The 23,642-nt window shown below is 35.6% G+C and overlaps 2 protein-coding genes and 2 long non-coding RNA genes across 4 annotated transcripts; 2 read left to right on the forward strand and 2 right to left on the reverse strand.

Moving 5' to 3' along the window:
* Nucleotides 1-537: 537 nt before the first annotated feature.
* LOC122044364 (dirigent protein 22-like) lies at nucleotides 538-1,068 on the forward strand. The gene has a single exon (XM_042604866.1). It carries the CDS (start codon nucleotides 538-540, stop codon nucleotides 1,066-1,068), a length of 531 nt encoding a protein of 176 aa, XP_042460800.1.
* Nucleotides 1,069-6,598: 5,530 nt separating this feature from the next.
* LOC122017429 lies at nucleotides 6,599-7,080 on the reverse strand. The gene is made up of 3 exons (XR_006121363.1): nucleotides 6,852-7,080; nucleotides 6,721-6,786; nucleotides 6,599-6,639 (listed from the first exon to the last, which is right to left on the reverse strand). It is a non-coding gene; the product is annotated as an uncharacterized LOC122017429 (long non-coding RNA).
* A 253-nt stretch (nucleotides 7,081-7,333) lies between these two features.
* Nucleotides 7,334-7,620, reverse strand: LOC122017482. The gene is made up of 2 exons (XR_006121387.1): nucleotides 7,556-7,620; nucleotides 7,334-7,433 (listed from the first exon to the last, which is right to left on the reverse strand). It is a non-coding gene; the product is annotated as an uncharacterized LOC122017482 (long non-coding RNA).
* Nucleotides 7,621-17,288: 9,668 nt separating this feature from the next.
* Nucleotides 17,289-17,836, forward strand: LOC122017542 (cyclin-dependent protein kinase inhibitor SMR4-like). The gene has a single exon (XM_042575219.1). The coding sequence runs from the start codon at nucleotides 17,314-17,316 to the stop codon at nucleotides 17,584-17,586; it is 273 nt and encodes a 90-aa protein (XP_042431153.1). The 5' UTR covers nucleotides 17,289-17,313; the 3' UTR covers nucleotides 17,587-17,836.
* Nucleotides 17,837-23,642: the final 5,806 nt, after the last annotated feature.

Below are 23,642 nucleotides of genomic sequence, written 5' to 3' on the forward strand. Positions count from 1 at the left end.
ATCCTCCTGGTTCAAGATTGTATCCTTGTTTGCTAAGCTGTGCTACATCAATAATAGTCAAAACATGTATGTATTACTAATGAAGAATTTTGAGTATTTTAAGCTCTACACAATCTCTTAGTTATAAATGGATAATAACTGATAGACAAAACTAGCGGATAGATCTAAAAAATTTTAAATTATTTTACACGAACACAGTTTTTAAAGAAGAGTTGACATCAATGTAGAGGGCCGGGGCAACAACGCGTCCGCGTCTGAATAAGAGAGAGAAAGAGAGAGAAAGTGCTGCTAAATCAACCCATTGTTCAAAAGATCTTATTGGTTGACCAAATTAATTAATCATTTGACGACTGATTCAATTCTGTATATCCACGACGACTTTAATTTAAGAGACGGCGACGACCTGCTATCTTACAGTATTAACGCGACTCCGTCCCTGAGTCCATTACTATAAATAGAGACCTGCAACTCCCCAATATTCAAACACATCTCATCATTCCTTCCTTCCTTTGCAATTTGTTACTGCATCTCTGTAAAATGGCAGCCTCCTCAGTCATTCCTTCCTTCCTCCTCTTCCTCTTCGTAGCTGCCGCTGCCGCTGCCTCCTCCAACCCCAATGGCTACATGCACCTGCGCTTCTACAACCACGAGAGAATCCTTGGCTCCGGTCCCAGCGCCACTGTCGTCTACGCCGTCCAGCGACGTGACTCCAACTCTGGGGCTGGCTTCGGTAACGTCATCGTCTACGACAACCTTTTGCGGTCCGGGGTGGAGACAGACTCGCCCATCGTCGGCCGAAACCAGGGCATGGGAGTGGGCTCGAGCTTGGCCGAGAACTCTGGCCTCACCAATTTCCAGCTGGTGTTCACCGCCGGCAAGTACAACGGCAGCTCCCTCGCCCTGCAGGGGTTGTTCCCGGTCGCCCCGCTTGGGACCGTGTTCGAACGGGCGATCACCGGAGGCACAGGAAAGTTCCGTTTGGCCAGAGGATACCTCTTGACCACGGAAGTTCGTGCTACCAACACCACCCTCACTGGACAACTCGACGCTTATATCACCTTCCGTTGAGACTTGAGATCAACATTTTTATATGCAATTTATTCTTTTCTACTCATTTATAATTATTTCATAATCCTTGATTTTATGTATAGAAATACATTCATCTTAATAATTAAGCTAAATTGTATTATAAAAGATTGTGATTGTTTTGGGTGATAAAAAGGTTAATTGGTACATGATTAATTAGTTTTGTTTTATCTTTTCATACTGAGCAAATTAAAGATAGCAACCAAATTAAAACTTGAAGAGTTAAATATGAAGGAAAAAGTGGATCATATACAACCATTTTATAAAAAAATGTGTTAAAACTCTACGTAAATTCCTCTTTTTGGACTTTGGCCACGTCCGCTGCTACTAGATCGAGTAGCTTCCTTCAGTTGGGTCGACCTTGTTTCACCTCGCTGAGCACCCTCCTTCCTTTTTGAAAAAGATTTACCATAGGTTAAGTATGGACCAAGGCGCACCTTGACATAGTAATAGAATGCAAAATGGGGACGCTGTGATGAATTGGGCATACCTTTTCCGTTGAAACGATTAACCTATTCATAGAGAAGGAGAAGAAAATGCATTCCTTCTTTCTATCTTGGTAGCCTCCTTTCCTTCATGTGACGTCTTTATTTCATATATGCTGCGATATCATTTCAAGCAATGACTCTAATTTACCGTAACTCTAGCCCTCCATAACTATTGTAATCAGTGCCTCATTGTTTTGCCTTCATTTGTTACTAACACCTCTTTTCCTGCACCTGTAACCGTCGCTCATTGATGGAGTCAAGCCCTTAACATCTATTCCAAACCGATGTGCCTCCCTTTGTTCTGCATTTATCAATTGTCCAATGGGTGCATTGATATTCATGAAAAGATGATTGAATGTTTATGGCCTTAGAAATGTGAAAGAAAAAGTATGCATGATGATTACATTAACTTGTTAAAGATAGAATTGAGGTCATCTTTAATGTTAAGCTTAAAATTAGACTCCAACTTTCACAAAGATATACACCCTGTTTGGAATCCTATGGAATTGAATTCTATGGTAATTGGAATTCAATTCTATAGTTTGGAATAAATTTTTGAGATGAATTTGATATGGAATTCAATTCCATTCAAAACGTGAATAGTAAATCAGATCTCAAATGGTCAGATTTAGATAGGGATTTACCATGAACAACTAAAATTACTTAATTGCCCTTTTAACTTAAAACCATTTTTTTCATCTGCCGACTCTCTTGTTTTCTCTTGCCTTTCTCCCGTGCGCCGTTTCTCCTTGTGTCGAAAATTTCTCCTTGCACCGTTTCTCTCGTGCACCACCTTCTTCATACTGCTGTCTTAACTGTGCGATCCTTTCCTATTCTCCAATACTTAACTTGATTATTAAATGATTAGTTATGAGGATAAAATGATAAATGTATAAGAATGAAATTCAATTCAAATAGATTCCAAATTAAGGAATTCAATTCAATTCTATTATTCACTAATCCATTCCAAACATAGGAATTGAATTCAATTCCTGTCAGAATTCAATTCCTAATGGAATTCAATTCAATTCCTTCACTTAAGTTGTTTCTAAACAGGGTGATAAAGTGATTTTCATTATTAGTTATTTTGTCTAATAATAAGCAAGAGGTTCAAATTACAAGTTAAAATTTTAAATTTACACAAGGATAAACGGTTAACCTTATTATTTTTATCCTGATTTTGTTTTTATATTTAGTGTAACATAGCACAACTCCATCACATAGTTAAGATAAAAATAATATTTTTTTAAAACTCTTAATTTTAATTTACAAAATTAATTAAAAATTTTATAAGAGGCCTTTATTTTTGCCTTTTTCTCAACTTTTTATCTTATTTCAATAAAAAAATAGCTCAATAAAATACAAGTACTCATAATTTTGATATCGGGGAAAAAAAATAAAAAAAGAGTATTCCTTCCTCATTTATTATTAAAATAGCATCCCATCCCGTTTCAATGTTGGGGCAATCGACATCGGGTGAAGATTGACTATATTGACCAAGCTCAAGTCAACTCGAGTTGGGTTTAGATGTCTGATGAATATGTTAGTTGGTTGAGTAAGAATTAAGTAAGAGGGTGTTTGGCTCAGTTTATAAGTTCTACAAAATAGTTTATAAGCTGTTGTAAAGCTTATAAATTGTTTTAGAGCATATAAGCTCTTCAAATCTGTTTGGTAAAATTTTTTACAAATAGCTTATAAGTTGTTTTTAAAAAAAAGTAAGGGAGACCCTATTTTTTCAAAAAAGATCTTATTTTAATAATTTTTGTCTCTAAACTATCCTTATATATTTTTATTAATCCTCATCTTATCCTCCACAGATTTTTACAAACCTAACAACTCTCTCTGTGCAACGCCCGCCCTCTCCACCACTCAGAAAGCAAGAAAGGACGGGGTTACTTGAAACATACATACATGCATATAAGGCAGCGGAAGTAAATAAATCTTTTTTTTTTCTTTCCGTTGAAACAAACTAGACTAACTAAAGCATATAATCATGTTATCATAAAAGCATGTCCATTATCATAGAGCATATATCCAAACATATCATGTGAACATGAAAACATAAGTTCATAGTGGGTAACCACCAATAAGTATCATCCATCAAACGTTATGTAGCAAAATAAGATCACACGTAAAGTTTTAGAATATATAAGCAAGAAGCAGATCTATTCCACCATGCCACTGCCACACACATTCTTGCCCTTCCTGCTGCTCCCTTTTAGTTCAACCATTCTTTTCCTTTATCTGCAGTACAAGGGAACTAAACTATAAGCACATAGGTTTAGTAAGATTCTTTCCTACTCACAAAACATAAATCATGCATCTAAACATAAAGTGGTGACATGTTCATTTAACCAACATCCAGATATAACTTTGCATGCTAGCATAAAGTAGAGTCATACTCATGTAAGTAAATCATAACATAGCATGTGAGAGCTCATACATAAAGTAGTAGCATGATCATCTAGGCATCATAGACATATTTTTCAAAAAACATCTTACTAAAACATAAAGAAAACATTTAGCATGAATAGGTATATGCAAGATGTCCTTTTGAAAACATGTATCATGAAATGAGCACATGCAAGATGTCCTTTGAAAACATATATATCATATAAATACTTAAACATAATCTCATCATGAGGGCCCGGCTTTGTACCACATACATGAATTTGCGCGCATCCTAAATAGATCCGAGGTAGCTAATCCCGAACCTATTAGGAACTAGACATGTTTCCTTGACCATCGACCTAGGGGCACTTAGGAGCTCATCCCTTACTAGGCCCGTTTCTTTGACCATCGACCTAGGGGCAACTTAGGAGTCCATCCCCGGTACAAGCCATACAAAGTAAAATAACATATCATGTTTCATATCATATCATAGCATATCATGTTCTTGTCATATCATGGCATATCATATTCTTGGCATATCATGAAGAGTGCTCTTAGTCCCAACTTAAGGGAAGCATCTCTTAGGCTTTTCATCATACATAAGCCTTGCATAACATAATGACATAAAGTGCACATAACATATAGCATTTCCTAGAGAAAACATACATGATGGCATAAATGCACATAACATTTAGCATATCATAGAGAAAACATAACACGATGACACAAGTGTACATAACATATAACATGGTGACATAAAATCCATATCACATCATAAGAAGTCATTATCATGCATGGTTAGGGTTTTGATCTTCCTACAAAACCTAAATCATAACTTAGCCGAAACCTAGAGGTAGGATTCTAGGTTTTTTAACCCAACATGAAGCACGGAAACTTAAACTAATCATATATCAAGAATCATACATCATGAGGAAACATAAACAAGCATAGTTAGGTTTTAAAACTTTTCCCTAAACCTTTCATTCAATCTTGGCCGAACCCTAAGGGTAAGGTTCTTAAACTTTTAATACAACAAGAAGTATGAAAACTTAAACTACAACATATAAGAGATCATACATCATGAAAAAGCATAAACAAGCATGATTAGATTTCAAACTTTGCTCTAAGCCTTATATTCCATCTTGGCCGAAACCTAAAGGTAGGGTTCTAAACTTTTTGGTACAACATGTAGCATGAAAACTTAAACTAACAACATATCACTACAACAAAAATATTAAAAGACAACGGTTAAAAACCGTTGTCATAGGCCCTTTAAACCCGTTGTAACTGACACTGTTGTTAAATGTGCAGTAAAAGACAACGGTTTGAAACCGTTGTCTTTGACCACATTAGACAACAGTCATGCAACGGATTTAAAGTGTTGTCTTTTAATACCAAAGACAACAGTTCTGCAACAGTATAAAACCGTTGTAATTGCCAGTTTTGCAAAAATTTGATCTCAGATATGCTTTTGACAACAAATACACTGTTGTCTTTCTTCAAAATTTAGTTTAAAATCATTGTCTTTGAATACTTTTCACAACGGTTAAAAAATCGTTGTCTATGTTGATTAGAAAATGCATCACGAATAGATAAAACATTATAATTCTTTTGCACACAAACTGGTACAACATATATACATTCACAAAAACTGTTTTCAACATATATACATTCAGTTGTCTTTTATACATCTTGTCTCAATCAAAAACTGGTACAACATATATGTACATTCACTTAAATTTATAAACTTCTACAATTACTACAAGCTATCCAAACATGACCACAAGTAGTTTATCAGACCATAACCACAAAAGATAAGACCATAAAATTAAGTTTATCAGACCACAACAATCTTCACGTACTGGTCCATTTTCTGCATACAGAATTTCATAGACTTAGCTTGCAAACCCAGCTTTCTCCCTTTTCTGAAAATAAAATATAATTAAAGCCATAGAAAAAAAGTATAAACATGCATGTATAAACTGATAATCATTGCAAACTGATAATTGAAACGAATAAATCTAATAAACCACTACAAACTAAATTGATAATTGAAACAAACAAGCTCCAAAAGTAGAAAACTTATCAACATGTATAAATAATTATAAACTTCTTGCAGCTTTGCATCTTTGCATCTTTTGTACAGTATAAATCAAATTGTGAAGTACGTACATAAATCTGGACCTTCTGAAATGTTTAAGTAAAATAATGGCCAAATAAGCACGAGAAACGTTACCGCTTCACATTTTCATGAGTAGTCAAGCAAGTGAGCATGAAAAAAGTTGATGAATATATAAACTTGACATTATATCTTAAACCATGTATTATGTGAAAGCAGCTAGATCGAATAGCTAACAGCAGCAACAAAAAGAAGGAATCATAGAGGAAGTCATGTACCTTATGTCTCAACATTACAACAGCAACACTCTAGTAAGATCTCAAAGCTTGAGGATGTACAGTTTGCATAAAAACCACAAAGCAGTATACTGAGCAACTACCTTTTTCATCAGTATTTAAGTCGCATGCACCATTTCTGAACATTGCTTTAAGTTTCCATATGCGTTCAACATTTGAAGAATTTTTTTCAATCAATATATAAGAATTGGCAACCACTGTTATAGCCTTGCATATAACAAAATGAATAAAGCTCAATGGAGTGAATAGCTTCATGTAGCTGAAACCAAAAAATTGGGACAAGCATAGCTTAATGGAGATGATGTAAGAATTGGCAACAAGTTAATTCCAATAAACTGACCAGTCCTGCCCCAACATGATCACGAATGAAAGTTGCATCGATGTATCGCTCTTCCTCTATAGCTCTCTGTGGCAACAAGAGTGCTTAGAATATAAATTAAATACAATAAGTGTATAAGACAAGTTTCATACATTCATAATAGTCAATGCTGCTCCAACAATATCCTTTTTGTAGCACCAGTTATGGCCAACTTCAGCTTTGCAGCTTCTCCATAATCCTCTCTTAAAATAGCCTCATTCAATTGTGACTGAAATAAGGCCATCACATAGCATGAAACTATCAGCAAAACTAAAGCCACAGTAGTATGAACAAAATTGTACACTAGAACATAATAAACTTGACTCTAACAAGAGGAAATCAAGTTTGGTATATTTAGTTAAGCTTCAACTTCTAATTTAGTGGTGTTGTTTGTGCTACTCTCTTTGGGCATAATAAGCCAGAGTGACCATGGTCCAAAACTTTGAACAAGACTGATTTTACCAGCTAGTTGATGGCCTATACCATGTGAATCATTTTCATATAACCTTTACAAACCTATAATAAGATCTGAACTAACATTGGCATAAACCAAATTGTGCTAACTATACCAATTTTATGGATCAGTATAACTGTTAGACTTACTCAAGTGGGGATTTGAAAACAAAGAAGCATGCACCAATTGCCAAGTAGCACAGCAAGGGAACAAGCCCCTTTAAGTAATGTGAAGTTCCATCCTGTAAAAGTACCATTAGTTGAGTCTTGCAGGAAGAATTTTGGTTGAATCCTAGCATTTCAAAATAACTGAAAAACAACAACAGAAGTTAGTGTAACTAACAAGCATACCCCAATGAGTTACCTGTAACGTGAATGCTATTACTAGTATTGCCATGATCAATGAGCCAGTTTTTAACAGATTAAGATCAAGATCCATCTTGATTCCCGTTATCCAAGCCACCATAACACATAATGGAACCTTAAAGGGCAAATTAGTACATTGTAAGCTATTCTTTAACATATACACAACATTTCATTTCAAAGCTACATCAAATTAAATCCTTACAACAAACATGGAGATCTGGGTTGCTGAACCAAGGGAAACACCAAGAGTAATATCCTGTGTGAGTTCAACAAGAAAAAATAATTATCACCATGAGAACAATCGTGTTTGACATTTGTTTTCCTTTATTCTTTGATTTGGGTGGATAAGCTAATTCATACGAGCAATGCAAATGTAAGTAATAGAAATGCATTTAGCAGCATCACAAATATGAAAACAATTTGATATGAAATATTATGTTTTAAGAAATTTATACTGACATATTTTCCTTGTGTTGCTCAACAAGTTATGCACCTTCATGCATCAATATCAGAAACAGTATGATCTCACACATAATGCCCAAATGTTCTTGTGAGTCCAGCTATGTGTATCTATTATGAGAAAATATACAAAGACCAAGTCATTTAAAGTTTAGTGTTCCAAAAGAAATAAACACGTCGAGTTAGTATAATTTAACCGTTAGCAAGCTCATGATAACATGCACATCAACAACAAAAGAGTCATGAATTAGAATTGCGTACAGATTACTAAAACAATTTTATAAGATAAATTGGCTACATATTGTGATTGCTAACATAAAATGCAGATCATTTGTCTGTAAGTGTTGAAGTACCAATCACAACGCAAGCAGTAGGCAATAAGATCCATCGAACCACCAAACACAAGACGGTTAAGTGGACCAAACACAAGACGGTTAAGTGGTTACCCATAAATTGGTTTGATACTCCATGGAGAATGAGCAACAGAAACTAGAAACTGTGATGAAGAAGGCGATAACTTCAGTATGTCTTTCATCTGGTAAGAAATTGCAGTACACACAAAGGATCTGAAACCCTGCCAAAGTATATAAAAATGACGATCGAAATTACGTCTTTTATAGAGAAACAAGATCAATGAAAACTACCAAAAAGGCAGGTACAAGAATGAATCGACAAAGAAGCCCTACTCTACAAGGTCGGAAATAAGAGCCAAAGGAAGGGAACCTGAGTGAAGTAGACCAAAGTGACGAGCCAAAGGAAGAAAGCTCCGAAGGAGGCCCGCATCCGCGTCGCCCAGGAAATCCACATCTCGATCTGTCGTACGGTGCTCAACTAACGCAGCCCTGAAAACTGGGGGGCGAACAAATCAAGAATGCACTCGACGGCGAGATGACGGGGAAGATTTGCTCCGGAGATTTGGTTTTCCCCTTGGGGATTGGCTTCGGTTCGTCCCCTCTTCGCCCCCCTCACCCAAACTCCTCCACAATGATGACGAGTTCATGTTCGGAGATCTCAACGACAACATCCTCATCAAGAAGCAGGTAAGATGAAACCCTAATGAGTAAGCAAAGGAAAGAGGTGAAGGGAGACATTAACCTGATGACACTTCCACCGGACAAAAGAGAGAGCATCGACCATGCCCTAGACGCAGTCAAGCTAGCAAACAAGGTTCGGCGAGTTCTCATCATTGGCGCATGTTCCGGTGAACAAACTCATCACCTTCCTCCACCTCCTCTCCACTTAAAAATTTGTGGAGAGGGGTTCGCCGGAGAGGGGTTGAATGAAGATGCTTAGGTTTTCGGTAGCAGGAGCGTGAAGAGATCGTATAGAGAGAGGGAAATAAAAATGGATAAGAGGGGTTCAGGAAGGCTAAGGCGGAAAACACGGCGCCAAAAATTTTTCACGGAGAGGGAAAAACACCGAAAGAATAAAGTAAAAGACAACGGTTTACAAAACTGTTGTCGTATCGCCTAAAAAAAGTGCTTAAAGACAACGGTTTTAGATAACCGTTGTAAAATGCGTTGTTGATTTAAAAAAATATTGCTCAACGACAACGGTTTTCACAAAACCGTTGTCTTTTGTATTTTATGGGAGCTCAAAGACAACGGTTTTATCTAAAACTGTTGTCTTTTGCCAATTTTACAACAGTTTCTTCTAAAACCGTTGTCTTTGTGGTGTTGTCGTTTAACATTTTTGTTGTAGTGTATAAGAGAATCATACATCATGAAGAAGCATAAACAAGCATGATTAGATTTCAAAACTTTGCTCTAAGCCTTATATTCCATCTTGGCCGAAACCTAAAGGTAGGGTTCTAAACTTTTTAATACAACATGTAGCATGAAAACTTAAACTAACAACATATAAGAGATCATACATCATGAAGAAACATAAACAAGCATGATTAGGTTTTAAACTTTGCTCTAAGCCTTATATTCCATCTTGGCCGAAACCTAAAGGTAGGGTTCTAAACTTTTTAATACAACATGTAGCATGAAAACTTAAACTAACAACATATAAGAGATCATACATCATGAAGAAGCATAAACAGGCATGATTAGATTTCAAAACTTTGCTCTAAGCCTTATATTCCATCTTGGCCGAAACCTAAAGGTAGGGTTCTAAACTTTTTAATTCAACATGTAGCATGAAAACTTAAACTAACAACATATAAGAGATCATACATCATGAAGAAGCATAACAAGCAGGATTAGGTTTTAAAACTTATCCCTAAACCTTGTATCCATCATTGACCGAAACCTAAAAGTAAGGTTCTAATCTTTTTATACCACATGTAGCATGAAAATTTAAACTAATCACATATAAGAGATCATACATCATGAAGAAGCATAAACAAGCATGATTAGGTTTTAAACTTTGCTCTAAGCCTTATATTCCATCTTGGCCGAAACCTAAAGGTAGGGTTCTAAACTTTTTAATACAACATGTAGCATGAAAACTTAAACTAACAACATATAAGAGATCATACATCATGAAGAAGCATAAACAAGCATGATTAGATTTTAAAACTTTGCTCTAAGCCTTATATTCCATCTTGGTTGAAACCTAAAGGTAGGGTTCTAAACTTTTTAATACAACATGTAGCATGAAAACTTAAACTAGCTAACAACATATAAGAGATCATACATCATGAAGAAGCATAACAAGCAGGATTAGGTTTTAAAACTTATCCCTAAACCTTGTATCCATCATTGACCGAAACCTAAAAGTAAGGTTCTAATCTTTTTATACCACATGTAGCATGAAAATTTAAACTAATCACATATAAGAGATCATACATCATGAAGAAGCATAAACAAGCATGATTAGGTTTTAAACTTTGCTCTAAGCCTTATATTCCATCTTGGCCGAAACCTAAAGGTAGGGTTCTAAACTTTTTAATACAACATGTAGCATGAAAACTTAAACTAACAACATATAAGAGATCATACATCATGAAGAAGCATAAACAAGCATGATTAGATTTTAAAACTTTGCTCTAAGCCTTATATTCCATCTTGGTTGAAACCTAAAGGTAGGGTTCTAAACTTTTTAATACAACATGTAGCATGAAAACTTAAACTAGCTAACAACATATAAGAGATCATACATCATGAAGAAGCCTTATTTCTTTTTTTATTTTCGAAAAATCTACATAAAGCCTATTTTAATCATGGGAAAATAATTCATAAAATTGCTAGGGATCCTATGGGTGTTACACTCTGTCTATGTTGACTTCTTATCCAAGAGCACTCTGTCATGTTCTTTTCCCAACACACGAAGTCTGTGACACTCCCCTTCATTTCTTCTCTCCCCGGTGCACAAATTCTCTAACTCAGTTAGAATTTGATTTTTTTATCATCTAACTTTTTCTAAGGATTTAAAAAATAAAAGTATCAAATATATTATTGATCAATTTTTAACTACAGTTTTTATTTAAAATATATATATATATATATAATAAAAAGATCTAAACACTTTAACAGCTTATTTTTAATAATAAAAGTATCAAATATATATAATAAAAGTATCAAATTCATCTAAACACTTTAACAACTTATTTTTAATATAAGATATTTTTAATATAAGACCTAACAACTTATAAACTCCTAAAACAACTTATAAGTTGTACGAGCTTATAAGCTATTTTTAATAAGTTTAACCAAATACCCTCTAAGTCAAGGTTAACAAGATACTTGATAAGAAGTGAAAAGTCCAAGTGGATTATTGTTGATCCGATATTTGGCACTTAGAAGTCCAACAAAGAATTGATAAGAGAAAAATCCAAAGGGGTTGTGATTGATCAGACACTTGGTGATCGGATATGACCAAAGACCAAATAGATCATGGTTAACTAGACACTTGGGTTATGAAGAACCATACACTTGACATGAGAAGAGAAAACTAAGTAGGCCAAGTTTGACCAGACACTTGCAATGTGGATGAAAACCTTAAATGGTCAGGGAGACTAGATGTTAGGAAAAAATGGAAATTCCTACCATGTCACAAAAGATCGGATGTTACAGTGAGTGCATAAGTTCAAACATGTCAGGAAAGACTAGATGTTTAGCATAGTAAAAGTCCTAATAAGTCAAGAGTGATCGAATGTTAAGCGCATGAAATCCTGACTTATCAGGGTTGACCAATTGTCAGACAAAGAAAATCTTGATAGGTTGAGGTCAATTGAATACTAAACAAGATGAGAATATATCTTTGGTAAAACTGAAATAGAAGTATTAGTTGATTGATAGGGTGTAGCAATCGGTTTGCTAGCTATAGTAATTGCTACAGTAACTTTGGGGTTTATTACAATAACTAGTCTACGATTTTTTCCTATAATAGCAGTCAATTGTTGAGTTCCCACAATCAACTGTTGGCACTGTACTAGAGATAAAATGTAACAACGAACATAGTATGCATAACTACAATCTCTGAGAAATAATGACTGAAGTTCATTCTATGTGCACCATTAATCCTAGGCCTCTGACTTTCTTAACTTGGAGGTTATGATAAACAAGAACAATTGATATCGCTTTTTAGAGAATCCATGAGGTAGTGTCACTAATGCAGAATCAACCCAATATGACCTCTTGAACTTCAAACAGTATAAATTTTGACTTGGAACTCGGCATCAAACTATATCTGTCGTCATGTGTACATAATTTAAAAAACTACATTTAGGCCTAAATTCTGAGCCTAAACCGAGTACCCATAACTGTAACAAGGATTAACCCAATAGGTACATGTAACTATTAATTTTTAGGCCCAAATTCCATTATTTAGGCCCTCAACCGATCCTCTAAAATTTTATTATTATTTTTAGTAATTTCTATTTTTTTTATATTTAGGATATTTTTAGTATTCCTGGTAATTATGGGTCATAATTAGTCTATAACAGCATCCTATTTTATTATTTTTAATTTCTATTTAAAAGATCTTCCTTTCTGGAAAGATCTTTTTTTTTTCTTTACAATATTGAAATTGAGGCTCATATATTAAGATTTCTTTTCTTTTTTTTAGGAACTAGAATCTATAGAAACACTTCTCTAGTTGTACGAGGATTAATCCCTATTTTATTTATAAAATTTTCAATTTTAGTAAATTTGATGAGTTTTCCTATTTTTGGCATTCTCCCTTCTTGAGTTTCTCCTCAAATCTCCCCTCTTATTAGCCTGCAGAATAATCGCTATCCTGTCCAGTGTCAGTCACTAACACTTTTGATGGTGAAACCTCAAATTAATGGCCTTGCTCCCATTTGATACATCTCATGCTTCATCAACAAGAATACATAAGCATTTATCTTCAACTTCTTCATAAATCATATGTCGTACTCTATTGGCCAGAATATGTAAAATGTCTTTCTAAATTTCTAAAACGATATATTAGGCATTTTTTGGAGCATTCTCAAGAACAATTTCATCAATTTTTATACTCATTTTTACAAAAGCCTTCATCAATCCAAGAAAATTCGCACGATTAAATGAAGATAGAGATTCATCGTTAATGTCTCTAAAGACACAACCATGAATTGTTTGCCAATGAACAGTTACAACTGAGGTTTTCAAACGCAAACAATTTTTCTCCTTTTCCTCTTTAGATTAAAGATGCATCATATTATCAATATGTTGCGAAGGTCTCATCAAATTTTCAATACTTCTCCCATAGATAGTATGAGGCGAAGAAGCTGTAGAACCAATATGGACAAGAAATGCATATGTTTTCCTTAGTTTACCCTTTTCAGATTATCAAATCCTTCAATAACCCGTGCTAAAATATTATACAAATTAACATCATTCAAAAAGGAAATAATAAAAATAATATGCCCTTATTTGTTGAAGATGAATACTCCAAGCCAATGAAATTTTTATAACACTTTTTTCTATAACCCACTATTCTAATTTCTAAATTTTGTACATGAATACTCCAACATATTTGATAACTCTAGATACCAATTGACGTCAGGCGGAAAAATGATTATCCAACGGGCTATATTGATTATGTTGGTTCGACTTCTAATGTAGCAATCAATCGTCTAAAACTTATTGATTCAGAAGAGTACCAAGAAATAAGAAAATAAACGGTATTACTAAAAATATTATTAAACTAAAAATTTCTTCTAAAATCAACTAAATAATTGTTTAAATAGACCTAAAATTTTAAGATGCAAAAGAAAAGAAAAAATTCTAAAGAAAAAAATTCTTAATAGGAAGGAAAAAAATCTTAACATACTAAAAATCCTAAACAAACTCAAAATTCCAAAAATTGTAAAAGAGTAAAACAATTCTACAAAAGACAAAATCTTCAAATCATCTTGCATTAGAATTGTATCCTGTTCGTTCAGCTGTGCTACATCATTAGTATTCAAAACAAAAATTGAAATGTAAGCATTACTAATGAAGAAGTTGGAGTATTTTCGGCTCTACACAATCTCTTAGTTTTAAATGGATAATAATAAGAAAGACGCGCGATAAAAAAAATATCTTTATCGATATTATCACTCACATTCATAAAAAGATAGTCTTTTTTTCAATTGATATTCATGAAAAGATGATGTGCAGATATTCATAAAAAGATAAAGTAAAGTTTATAACCTTAGAAATATGGTAGAAAAATTATGCATGATGATTACGTTAAACATGTTAAAGATAGAATTGATGTCATTTTTAACTTTAAGCTTAAAATTAATCCACAACTTTCTCGAAGATAATGATTTTACATTCTCATAGATAATGATTTTCGTTAATAGTTATTTTGTCTAATAATAAGCAAGATTCAAAAGGTTTCAAATTAAAAGGTTTCCAATTAAAAGTTAAAATTTTAAATTTACAACTCCGGCGCTGGCTTTGGCAACGTCATCATCTACGACAACTTCCTCCGGGTCAGGATCGAGCCCGACTCGACCATCGTCGACCGAAACCAGTGTTAGTGTGTGCACTTATGTATTTTGTGGATAATTATTTAATAAAGGTAAGAATTTATCATTAGTTATTTATTTTTCTATACGTATATGATTAATGATAAAGTCTCACAGATTAATCGGTATATTAATCTGAAAATAATCCTTGATCGGATAGATATCTAGAGGGGGCATGGATATCTAGATCAACGCTGAGTATGATTAGGTCGAGATAGACCGGAGGAATGGATATCTAAGTTGTACTTGAGGGTGCCTTGAGTTTAGAAGTACACTGGACACGACCCGCTCAAGAGAAGACCACATATTAAGCATCATTGGTTATTCCTCTTATGAACGAGTGTAACTGATCTTTTGACTTGAGACCTTTATTTATTCTATACGTAGAGTTATGTGCTTTGACGCCGTTAAAAGCAGTCTTTAATCGGATTGTGATTAATACGGTAGTTGGGTATATGACAAAACGTAGAGAGAATAGTGTTGAGTCAATAGAGAATTCATCACTCTCTTGGATTATGAGTTAACATCCTAGCCGCTTGATAGAAATATTAGTGACTCAAAATCCATGGTCATGGGAGGAATGATTTATCATTCAAGAGGAGTCTATTATATCTTGGAAATCAAGTAAAACAATTAATTTTGTAATGATGCATAATGTATCGAATTAATTGGGATGTAGGCTTAGATGAAGAGATTGAATTACACAGTAATCGGTTTATAGTGGTTTACAATTTATGACTTATATTAATTTTATCGTGTTGGGTGGCTAAAAATTATTGCTAGACGGTTACCTTAGTCTGTGTATGGATTTATACTGTCTTCGTGTATAAAACCTAGAGGGTCGCACACATAGCACGTAGACATGAACAATGATATCGGAAGCTAGTCGAGATCAAGATCAAATATGAATTTATATATATTTATAAAAGAAGAGAGAATTTGAATAGCCATAATCATGGTGATTAATGGAGAATTCGAAAAGTCATCATAATGATAATTAATGAAGAATTTGAAGAGTTATCATAATGAAAGTTATAAATGAAGAATTTATGGAGCCTATAACTCTTCATCTTACTAATTAATAAAGATCATAAATGATGAATTTATTGAGAACTTAACTCTTCGTATTCCTTGGAGGCTATAAGTAGTCATCCTCGGAAAGATGCAAGAGAGGAATTCCTTCTCTTGATTTCTCCCTCGTCAACTTCTTCTTCGTTGACCTTCCATCGGAAGAGATCAGTAGTGCTTCCAAAATTTTGTCGATCCAAGAGGCTAGCACCTAACGGATTGTGTCAAGTTCGTGATCTAGTGCGCGTGGATACCGCTAGAGGAGTCACACGTGAGACTCTTATCTGTCTTATTTGTCTGTGATATTATTCACACCTATCGAGGACTCGATGTATGTTTTTATATAATTTTGTGTAAAACTATATGTACCACGAAAGATCCATGATTCATTATATGTCTTCCGTTGCACTCCGAACCTAACAACCAGGGCATGAGAGTGGCTCGAGCTTGGCCAACAACTCCGGCAAGTACAATGGCAGCTCCCTCGCCCTACATGGGTTGTTCTCGATCTCCCCACTCAGGACCGTGTTTGAACGGACTATCACTGGAGCACGGAAAGTTTCGTTTGGCCAGAGGATACCTCTTGACCACGAAAGTTCCTGCTACCAACACGACCCTCACCGGACAACTCGAGGCTTACATCAAATTTCGCTAATGAGTTATTTGATCTGTCATTATTTCAGTAAAATGTATTTAGGAAATCTAACATATTAAATTTCATCAACATTTTGATGGAAAGATAAATTCATTTATATATATTCACTTCATCTTATTAAATGGGCCTTCTAAATTTGGGCTGTCCAATCATAAGCCTAATACATAAGGAACAAACCGACCGACTTACTAGATTCTGACATCGACGCACTAAATCTCATCCCTCTGCCACGTGTTCCCCTTCCCTGCGCCAAACATCATCACCGACGCGTCATTCCTCACCAAGCCGCCACCGTTCGGAAGCACGACACGTTTGACGCATGTCGTGTCGGCGGACACTCAGACGCCTTGAGGACGCCTCTGAAGCAATGAGGAGACGGGTGCACAATGGGTGACGCCACAATGGGCTTTACTATTTTAGCCAAAATTAGGGAATGGCGCCGACACGGTTCCCGCGCAAGTCCCACCGGATTTTGAACCCGGCACGTGGAAACGCGTTTCCAGATAAGAGAGTGTGGCAGGTCCCACCGCCATTCCTGGCTTCCACGAGGCCTCCTTCGTAGCTTCCGGAGAACGCCAGAGCCGCGAGGCCGCCCGCTATATAACCACCAACACTCCCTCCCCCAAAATTTCCAACTTAATTTTCAATCCAAAAGAAAATATAAATGGAGGTGATGAGGTTGAAGGTGGAGCTGCGATGCGAGGCGGAGGAGGAGGAGGAGGAGATGGCGACGACGGCGTGCGGGTGGGAGACGCCGAAGAGGGCGGAGTGCCGGATACCGACGCCAGTCCGCTGCCCGGCGCCGCCCAAGAAGAAGGCGCTGGTGGCGGCGGCGGGGTTCGGGAAGAGGAGAGAGCCGCCGAAGAATGGGTACTTCCACCCGCCCGATCTCGAGGCGGTGTTCACATTGGGGCCCAGTAGAGGAGCCTGTGCGTGAGTAAAAGCAAGCAGAGACGTTCGTTCTTTCTTCTCTCCTGTAAATGATCAACAGCGACCACTGCAGTGGCGCTCTGCTTGTGATCGCGTCAGGGTAGATTAGATTTGTATCTTCTTCCGTACGTGGTTAGGATTCTACATTAGCTATTTAAGCACGAGTCGTTTTGCTTTCGCATGCTAGTTAATTAAGCCTTGTAACTTTATGGACTTCCAACTTTCACAGATTTTGAATACACGTGGCTTCCGTCTCATATTTGCTCCTTATGGATTTCGATATATTGTATTTGCATGGTTTAATTACTTTCATAAAGGTACATTTCTTTTAAGGGAGTGGGCATTATAATCTCCACTCACAAAAGGAGAAGAGAGAGGGGACATGTTCAGAAGCCTTCATTCCTCCTATGTTTTTCAAACGATAATAATCTATTTTTGTATATATTTTTTTTCACGGTTTAAGTTTGTATTTTATATTATTTTATTTATTTATAATTTATTTATTTTTATTTAATTTAAAGTAAATTTTAAAAATTTATTTCCATAAATATGTATACATATTTTTATTTTAATTCACTACACTCTCTAATATTTTCTCTATCTATTTTTTAAATTCTTATCATTTTATTTCTATTGAAATAATGAAAATAATAAGATATTTTTATAAATTTTTTTGAATTCAACGAACATTCAGTAAGAATATTTATCTTTCTAAAATTTACAAATTTCACACCATTATTAATAGGGGTGGGCATCGGTCGGTTCGGTTTGGATTGCTCTACTACGGTTCGGTTTTTCGGTTTTCAATTTGAAAATATTTGGTCCGAAATTGAACTATTTTTTATTACGATTCGGTTCATTTTTTATAATACAACCCACTTTTTCGATCGATTATATACAACTATAATACTTAATTAAACTATTCCTCATTTGATTAATGTAATACAAAATATAGATTCAAGTCACTCAACAACAATAAAATATAAATTGTTCTAATATCAAAGAAGTAATTCTAATAATTAAATAAGATAACTTGTTACTACTAAATATAAAAAGAACATTTAAAGGCTTAAATGTATGGTCTATAGTTCATAAAATATGAGTAAATTATTAAATACCTAAATATATGTCCAATATTTCAAAAAGAGTGAAAACGGTATTGGAAAATTTGACCGAAAAATATTGAAAAGAAAGTTTCTTCAGTTTTTTTGGCCGGTTCGGTTTTTGCGGTTTGGTCGGTTTATTCGGTGCGGTCGGTTTATGCCCACCCCTAATTATTAATATCCACATCCATTATCAAATATATTATTTCCTTCATAAAATCTTCAAAATTTTCAAAATTTTAGAAATTTTATGAATTATCCGAATTATGCCCTTTCAAAGTCCATATCAACTGCTTCCAGTCGAATATTGATAAAACATGAGTCATTCGTATTTCACGCTGTTAGTTGTTCATGAATATGGTACCCCACACATAACTAATATGTCTTTCACATATTCGATGTCGAATGAACCTCCAACTTCAACTTTTGCATCGAAGACTCAACTTTCCAACCATGAATTCCCAATTGAGGTGGTCAATTTTTTTTAAAAAAAATGATTTCAAATGTTGAGGGCACAATAAAGTGTTCAAGTTGGACAAAGGTTGAATACAAGGTAATAGTGAGAAGTTTTGTCACTATCAGCGATGATTCAATAATCGACAATGATCAAAAGGCAGATACTTTTTGGGGACGTGTTGCGAGCTACTACAATGAGAATCGTCCCCCAGGTTCAAACACCAGAAGTACAAATGTTATATGGTCACATTGGCACAATACAATCCAAAAGAAGGTATATCGATTCAACGCAAATTACAATTACAATAGTATTTACAGTTCATATCGAAGTAGTCACAGTGACGAAGATATATTGAGATTTGCGTATGAAAAATATCTATCCGAAAACAATGGTGTTGCATTCAATCTCGAGTATGTGTGGAGAATTGTCAAAAATCGTCTAATATTTACTCCACAATCCGATCACTTTGTGGCCACAAAGAAGATGACGACATCAGAGTCGAGAGCAAGTAACACCTGCTCCAACCAAGATGTGAGCATATACCTGGATGATAAAGATACTCGTCTAATGGGACAGAAGATAGCATAAATAAAGGGAAAAGACAAAGTAAAATTGACCATGGAGGATTTGACAGTAAACTACAATAATATTTTTGCAAAGTCACTAAGTACACAAGCATGAAGAAGTTCGAAATCGATCTGAAACAAAAATAACTTGAAGTAGAGGAGATTAAGATAAAAGCTACCTTAACCAAATTTGAAGCTAAGAATCATGAGTTGAAGGAATATGAAATCTTGAACAAAGACACCTCACAGATGATAAAGAAGTAACTTATCATACATGAATGTATATGCTAGGATATTAGATCGAGATGGAATATCTAAATTGTTTACTCAACGTTATTTTCTAATATTATTGTATTTTCGAGTGATTATAATTTTTAATTATTGTATTTCTTATTTCGATTAATGTAATTTTTAATTATCATAATTTTGAAAAATAATCGATGAGCAAGCTTATGATCCGGGTGAAGAACTGATGTTATTGATCTTCAACAACACCAACAACTTATGAAGGCATATCAGAGGAGGGAAACACACAAAAGAAGGTCTCTCTAAAGAAATCATGAAGTCAAGCATAAGAGGCTCGTCAATGATTATTTATCTATAAACTCGATGTATCACGATGAATTATTTCGAAGACGATTTCGAATGCAAAGAGAGTTATTCCTTCGCATAGTGAATATGAGAATCATTCAGTGTTTTTTCAACATAGGGACGATGTTGTGCAAAGAAAATAGTTGTCACCACTACAAAAATGCACCGCTGTGATTCGTCAACTGGCTTACATAGTCCCCACCGACCATCTTGAGGAGGACCTACGTATGGGTGAATCAACTGTCATTATGTGTCTTTTCAAATTCTACGAATATGTGGTTGAAATTTTGGTGATAGGTACTTGAGAAGGTCAAATGTTGATGATGTTTAACGTCTTCTTCAAATGCATAATGAGATATACGGCTTCCCTAGCATGTTGGGTAGCCTTAATTGTATGGACTGGAAATGGAAAAATTGTCTAGTTGCTTGAAAAGGTCAATTTACAAGGGGAGTGGGTCACCAACAATCGTGCTTGAAGCGATCGTGTCTCATGACTTGTGGATATATGGCAAGCATTCTTTGAGGTCCCCGGTTCACGTAACAATATTAACGTGTTATATGAATCTCTCATATTCAACAACTTGCAAAGAAATGCGCCGAAGATTAATTTCACAATGAATGGAACTACACATACAAAGGGTTATTATCTAATAGATGGAATATACCACAAGCTCGAGTGGACTACTTTCGTTAAAGCTTTTCCTTGCCCGGAGGATCCCAAGAGGAAGTTGTTTAAGGAAAGATAGAAGTTTGCAAGAAAAGATGTCGAAAAGGCATTTATGGTGCTCCAATCTCGATGGACAATTGTCAGAGGTCTAACTCATTATTGGTATAGGAAAAAGTTAAAAACAAATCATGTTAGCATGCATTATTTTGAATAACATGATTGATGAGGATGAGGGAGGTCACATGACAAATTGGTACAATGATGAAGGTGACAAACCCGCACAACCTATCTGTTGGTGCAACCTTAGGTCAAGGTTGACCTGGTTGACCAGACTCGAGTTGACTTGACTCGAGTTGTGTTTTGATGTTTGACGAGTTGTGTTTGACAATGGTTGTATCTTGATGTTTGACAAGGATACAAGCTTGGGAGATTGTGAGTGCAACCCGTGGTCAAGGTTGACCTGGATGACCCGAGGTGAGTTGACCTGACTCGGAAAAGTCCTGGTGAGTGAAGCCAGGCAGACGGGAAAGTCCTGGAGAGTGAAGCCAGGCAGACGGGAAAGTCCTGGTGAGTGAAGCCAGGCAGTTGTGAAAACCCTAGTGAGTGAAGCTAGGTGAAAGTCCTGGTGAGTGAAGCCAGGCAGTTGGAAAGTCCTGGTAAGTGAAGCCGGGCAGATTGAAAATCCTGGTGAGTGAAGCCAGGTGAAAATCCTAGTGAGTGAAGCTAGGTGAAAGTCCTGGTGAGTGAAGTCGGGCAAGGGAAAATCCAGATGGATCAAGGGTGATCGGACATCTGGTGTTGAGAAGGTCAAGTAGGTCAAGGGAGTGACCGGATACTTGACACGAAGAGAAAAGTCCAAGTGGGTCAAAGGGATTGACCGGACACTTGGTAGGGAGTCTTAGCAGGTCAAGGGAGTGACCAGATGCTAAGCATGAGATACCAATAGGTCAAGGTTGACCGGATATTGGTTTGGAAGGCTTGGGACTTGATTTGAGCAAAAACCAAGCTCTGGATCGATCAGTGGATCGATCCAGTGATACGCTGGGTATCTGGATCGGTCTGGTGACCGATCAGTAACCAAACAGTAGCCTACTGAGTGTTATCTGATCGGTCTGCAGACCGATCAGGAAACAACGATCAGAAGGCAAAAAGCTCGGGAGAAAAGGAAGAGGATCGGTCCCTGGACCGATCAGAGAAAGCTCTGATCAGTCCCCAGGACCGATCAGGATGAAGCCTGATCGGTCCAGGTCCTAGCCGTTGCGTAGCAACGGCTAGTTTCTTCGCTGTCTTCTTCGCAGGTATAAAGGGGTCGAGGGCTGCTGCTGCACTGTAACTTCTTTTCTGCTAGAACTTCTGTTCTTCTGCTGCTGAAGCTTCTGCTTCAACAGAGCTTTGATTGAGCTCGCCTCCGAAGCTTCGCGTGAGCTTCCAGTCGTCGACCAGCTGCTGCGTTTGGGTTGTGAAGTTGCTGCTTCACCTCCAGTCGACAAGAAAGCAAGCAATTGGTAGAGTGCTATTGTATTCATATTGTATTGCTTTTCTTACTGTTCTTGTACTCTTTGTTTGCTGTTGCAAACGTTTGTGGCGAGGTTTCTCCACCCACAAGGAGTATATTGTATTAGCCGGTTCTCTGGGGACTCATCCACCGACGGATTGACTGGACTCGTCCACCCTACGGACACGCCGAGGAGTAGGAGCCCTAATCTCCGAACCTCGTTACATCCTTGTGTTAAGGTTTGGTTTTCTTCTCTTTCGTTTCTTTGTATTTTCCGTTGCGCTAACACGTTTTGTAGAAAGAAACGACGATTTGGGGTCGGCTATTCACACCCCCCCCTCTCTAGCCGCGACCATCGGTCCTAACACTATCCATGGCTCAAACCAAGGATTTCAGGATTATTTTCGGATAAATTCTGAGCTACAACTTTGTGCGACTTAGCTGAACATATCTGGGGCAATACAACAATAATTTATGAATTAGTATTTCATATATGTTATTTTTAATTTCATCATAGTGTGGTTTATTCTAAGTTATTGTTGCATTTCAATTTTATAATTACATGATAATTTTAAATAAATTTTGTTTTCTCAATTTTATAATTTTATCCGCTCAGTTGTCTTAAGGCATGTCCACGTCTTATGCCAAATCTTCTTCTAGTTTGACTGCTTCAGGTTCTCTTCAAAGGAAAATACAACAGAAGAAGTATTTAGACAAGGTGTGTCCACGCCTTGATTAATACTTCTTCTATTATGATATTTCTCACTAACATCTATTTTATTTAATAAATATATTTTTAAAAAATAATATTATTTTTTAAAAATAGTAAAGTTATTTTCAAAAAGTAAGATTATTATTAAAAATAATAATAGTAATTAAAATATTTTAAAATATATTTTAAATATATTTATTTAATATTATATAATTTTAAGATAATTGAGTGAATTGTAAGATCATGTTAATGTTAAAAAGAATATGAATGAAAGAGATATATTATTATAATAAGTATATGACAGTAGACTATATTATTTTTATAAGATATGAATATTACAACAGAGTAGATTATAGATGTTGTCGAACTTATTCATGTTATGTCATCATCACATGCCACATCATCATCATGTAAAAAAAATCATACCTAATCTGACATATTTCTCTATAAAAAATATCTAAATAACCACTTC

This window comes from Zingiber officinale, chromosome 1B (assembly GCF_018446385.1).
Source record: "Zingiber officinale cultivar Zhangliang chromosome 1B, Zo_v1.1, whole genome shotgun sequence".
In the NCBI taxonomy this organism is placed as follows: Eukaryota; Viridiplantae; Streptophyta; class Magnoliopsida; order Zingiberales; family Zingiberaceae; genus Zingiber; species Zingiber officinale.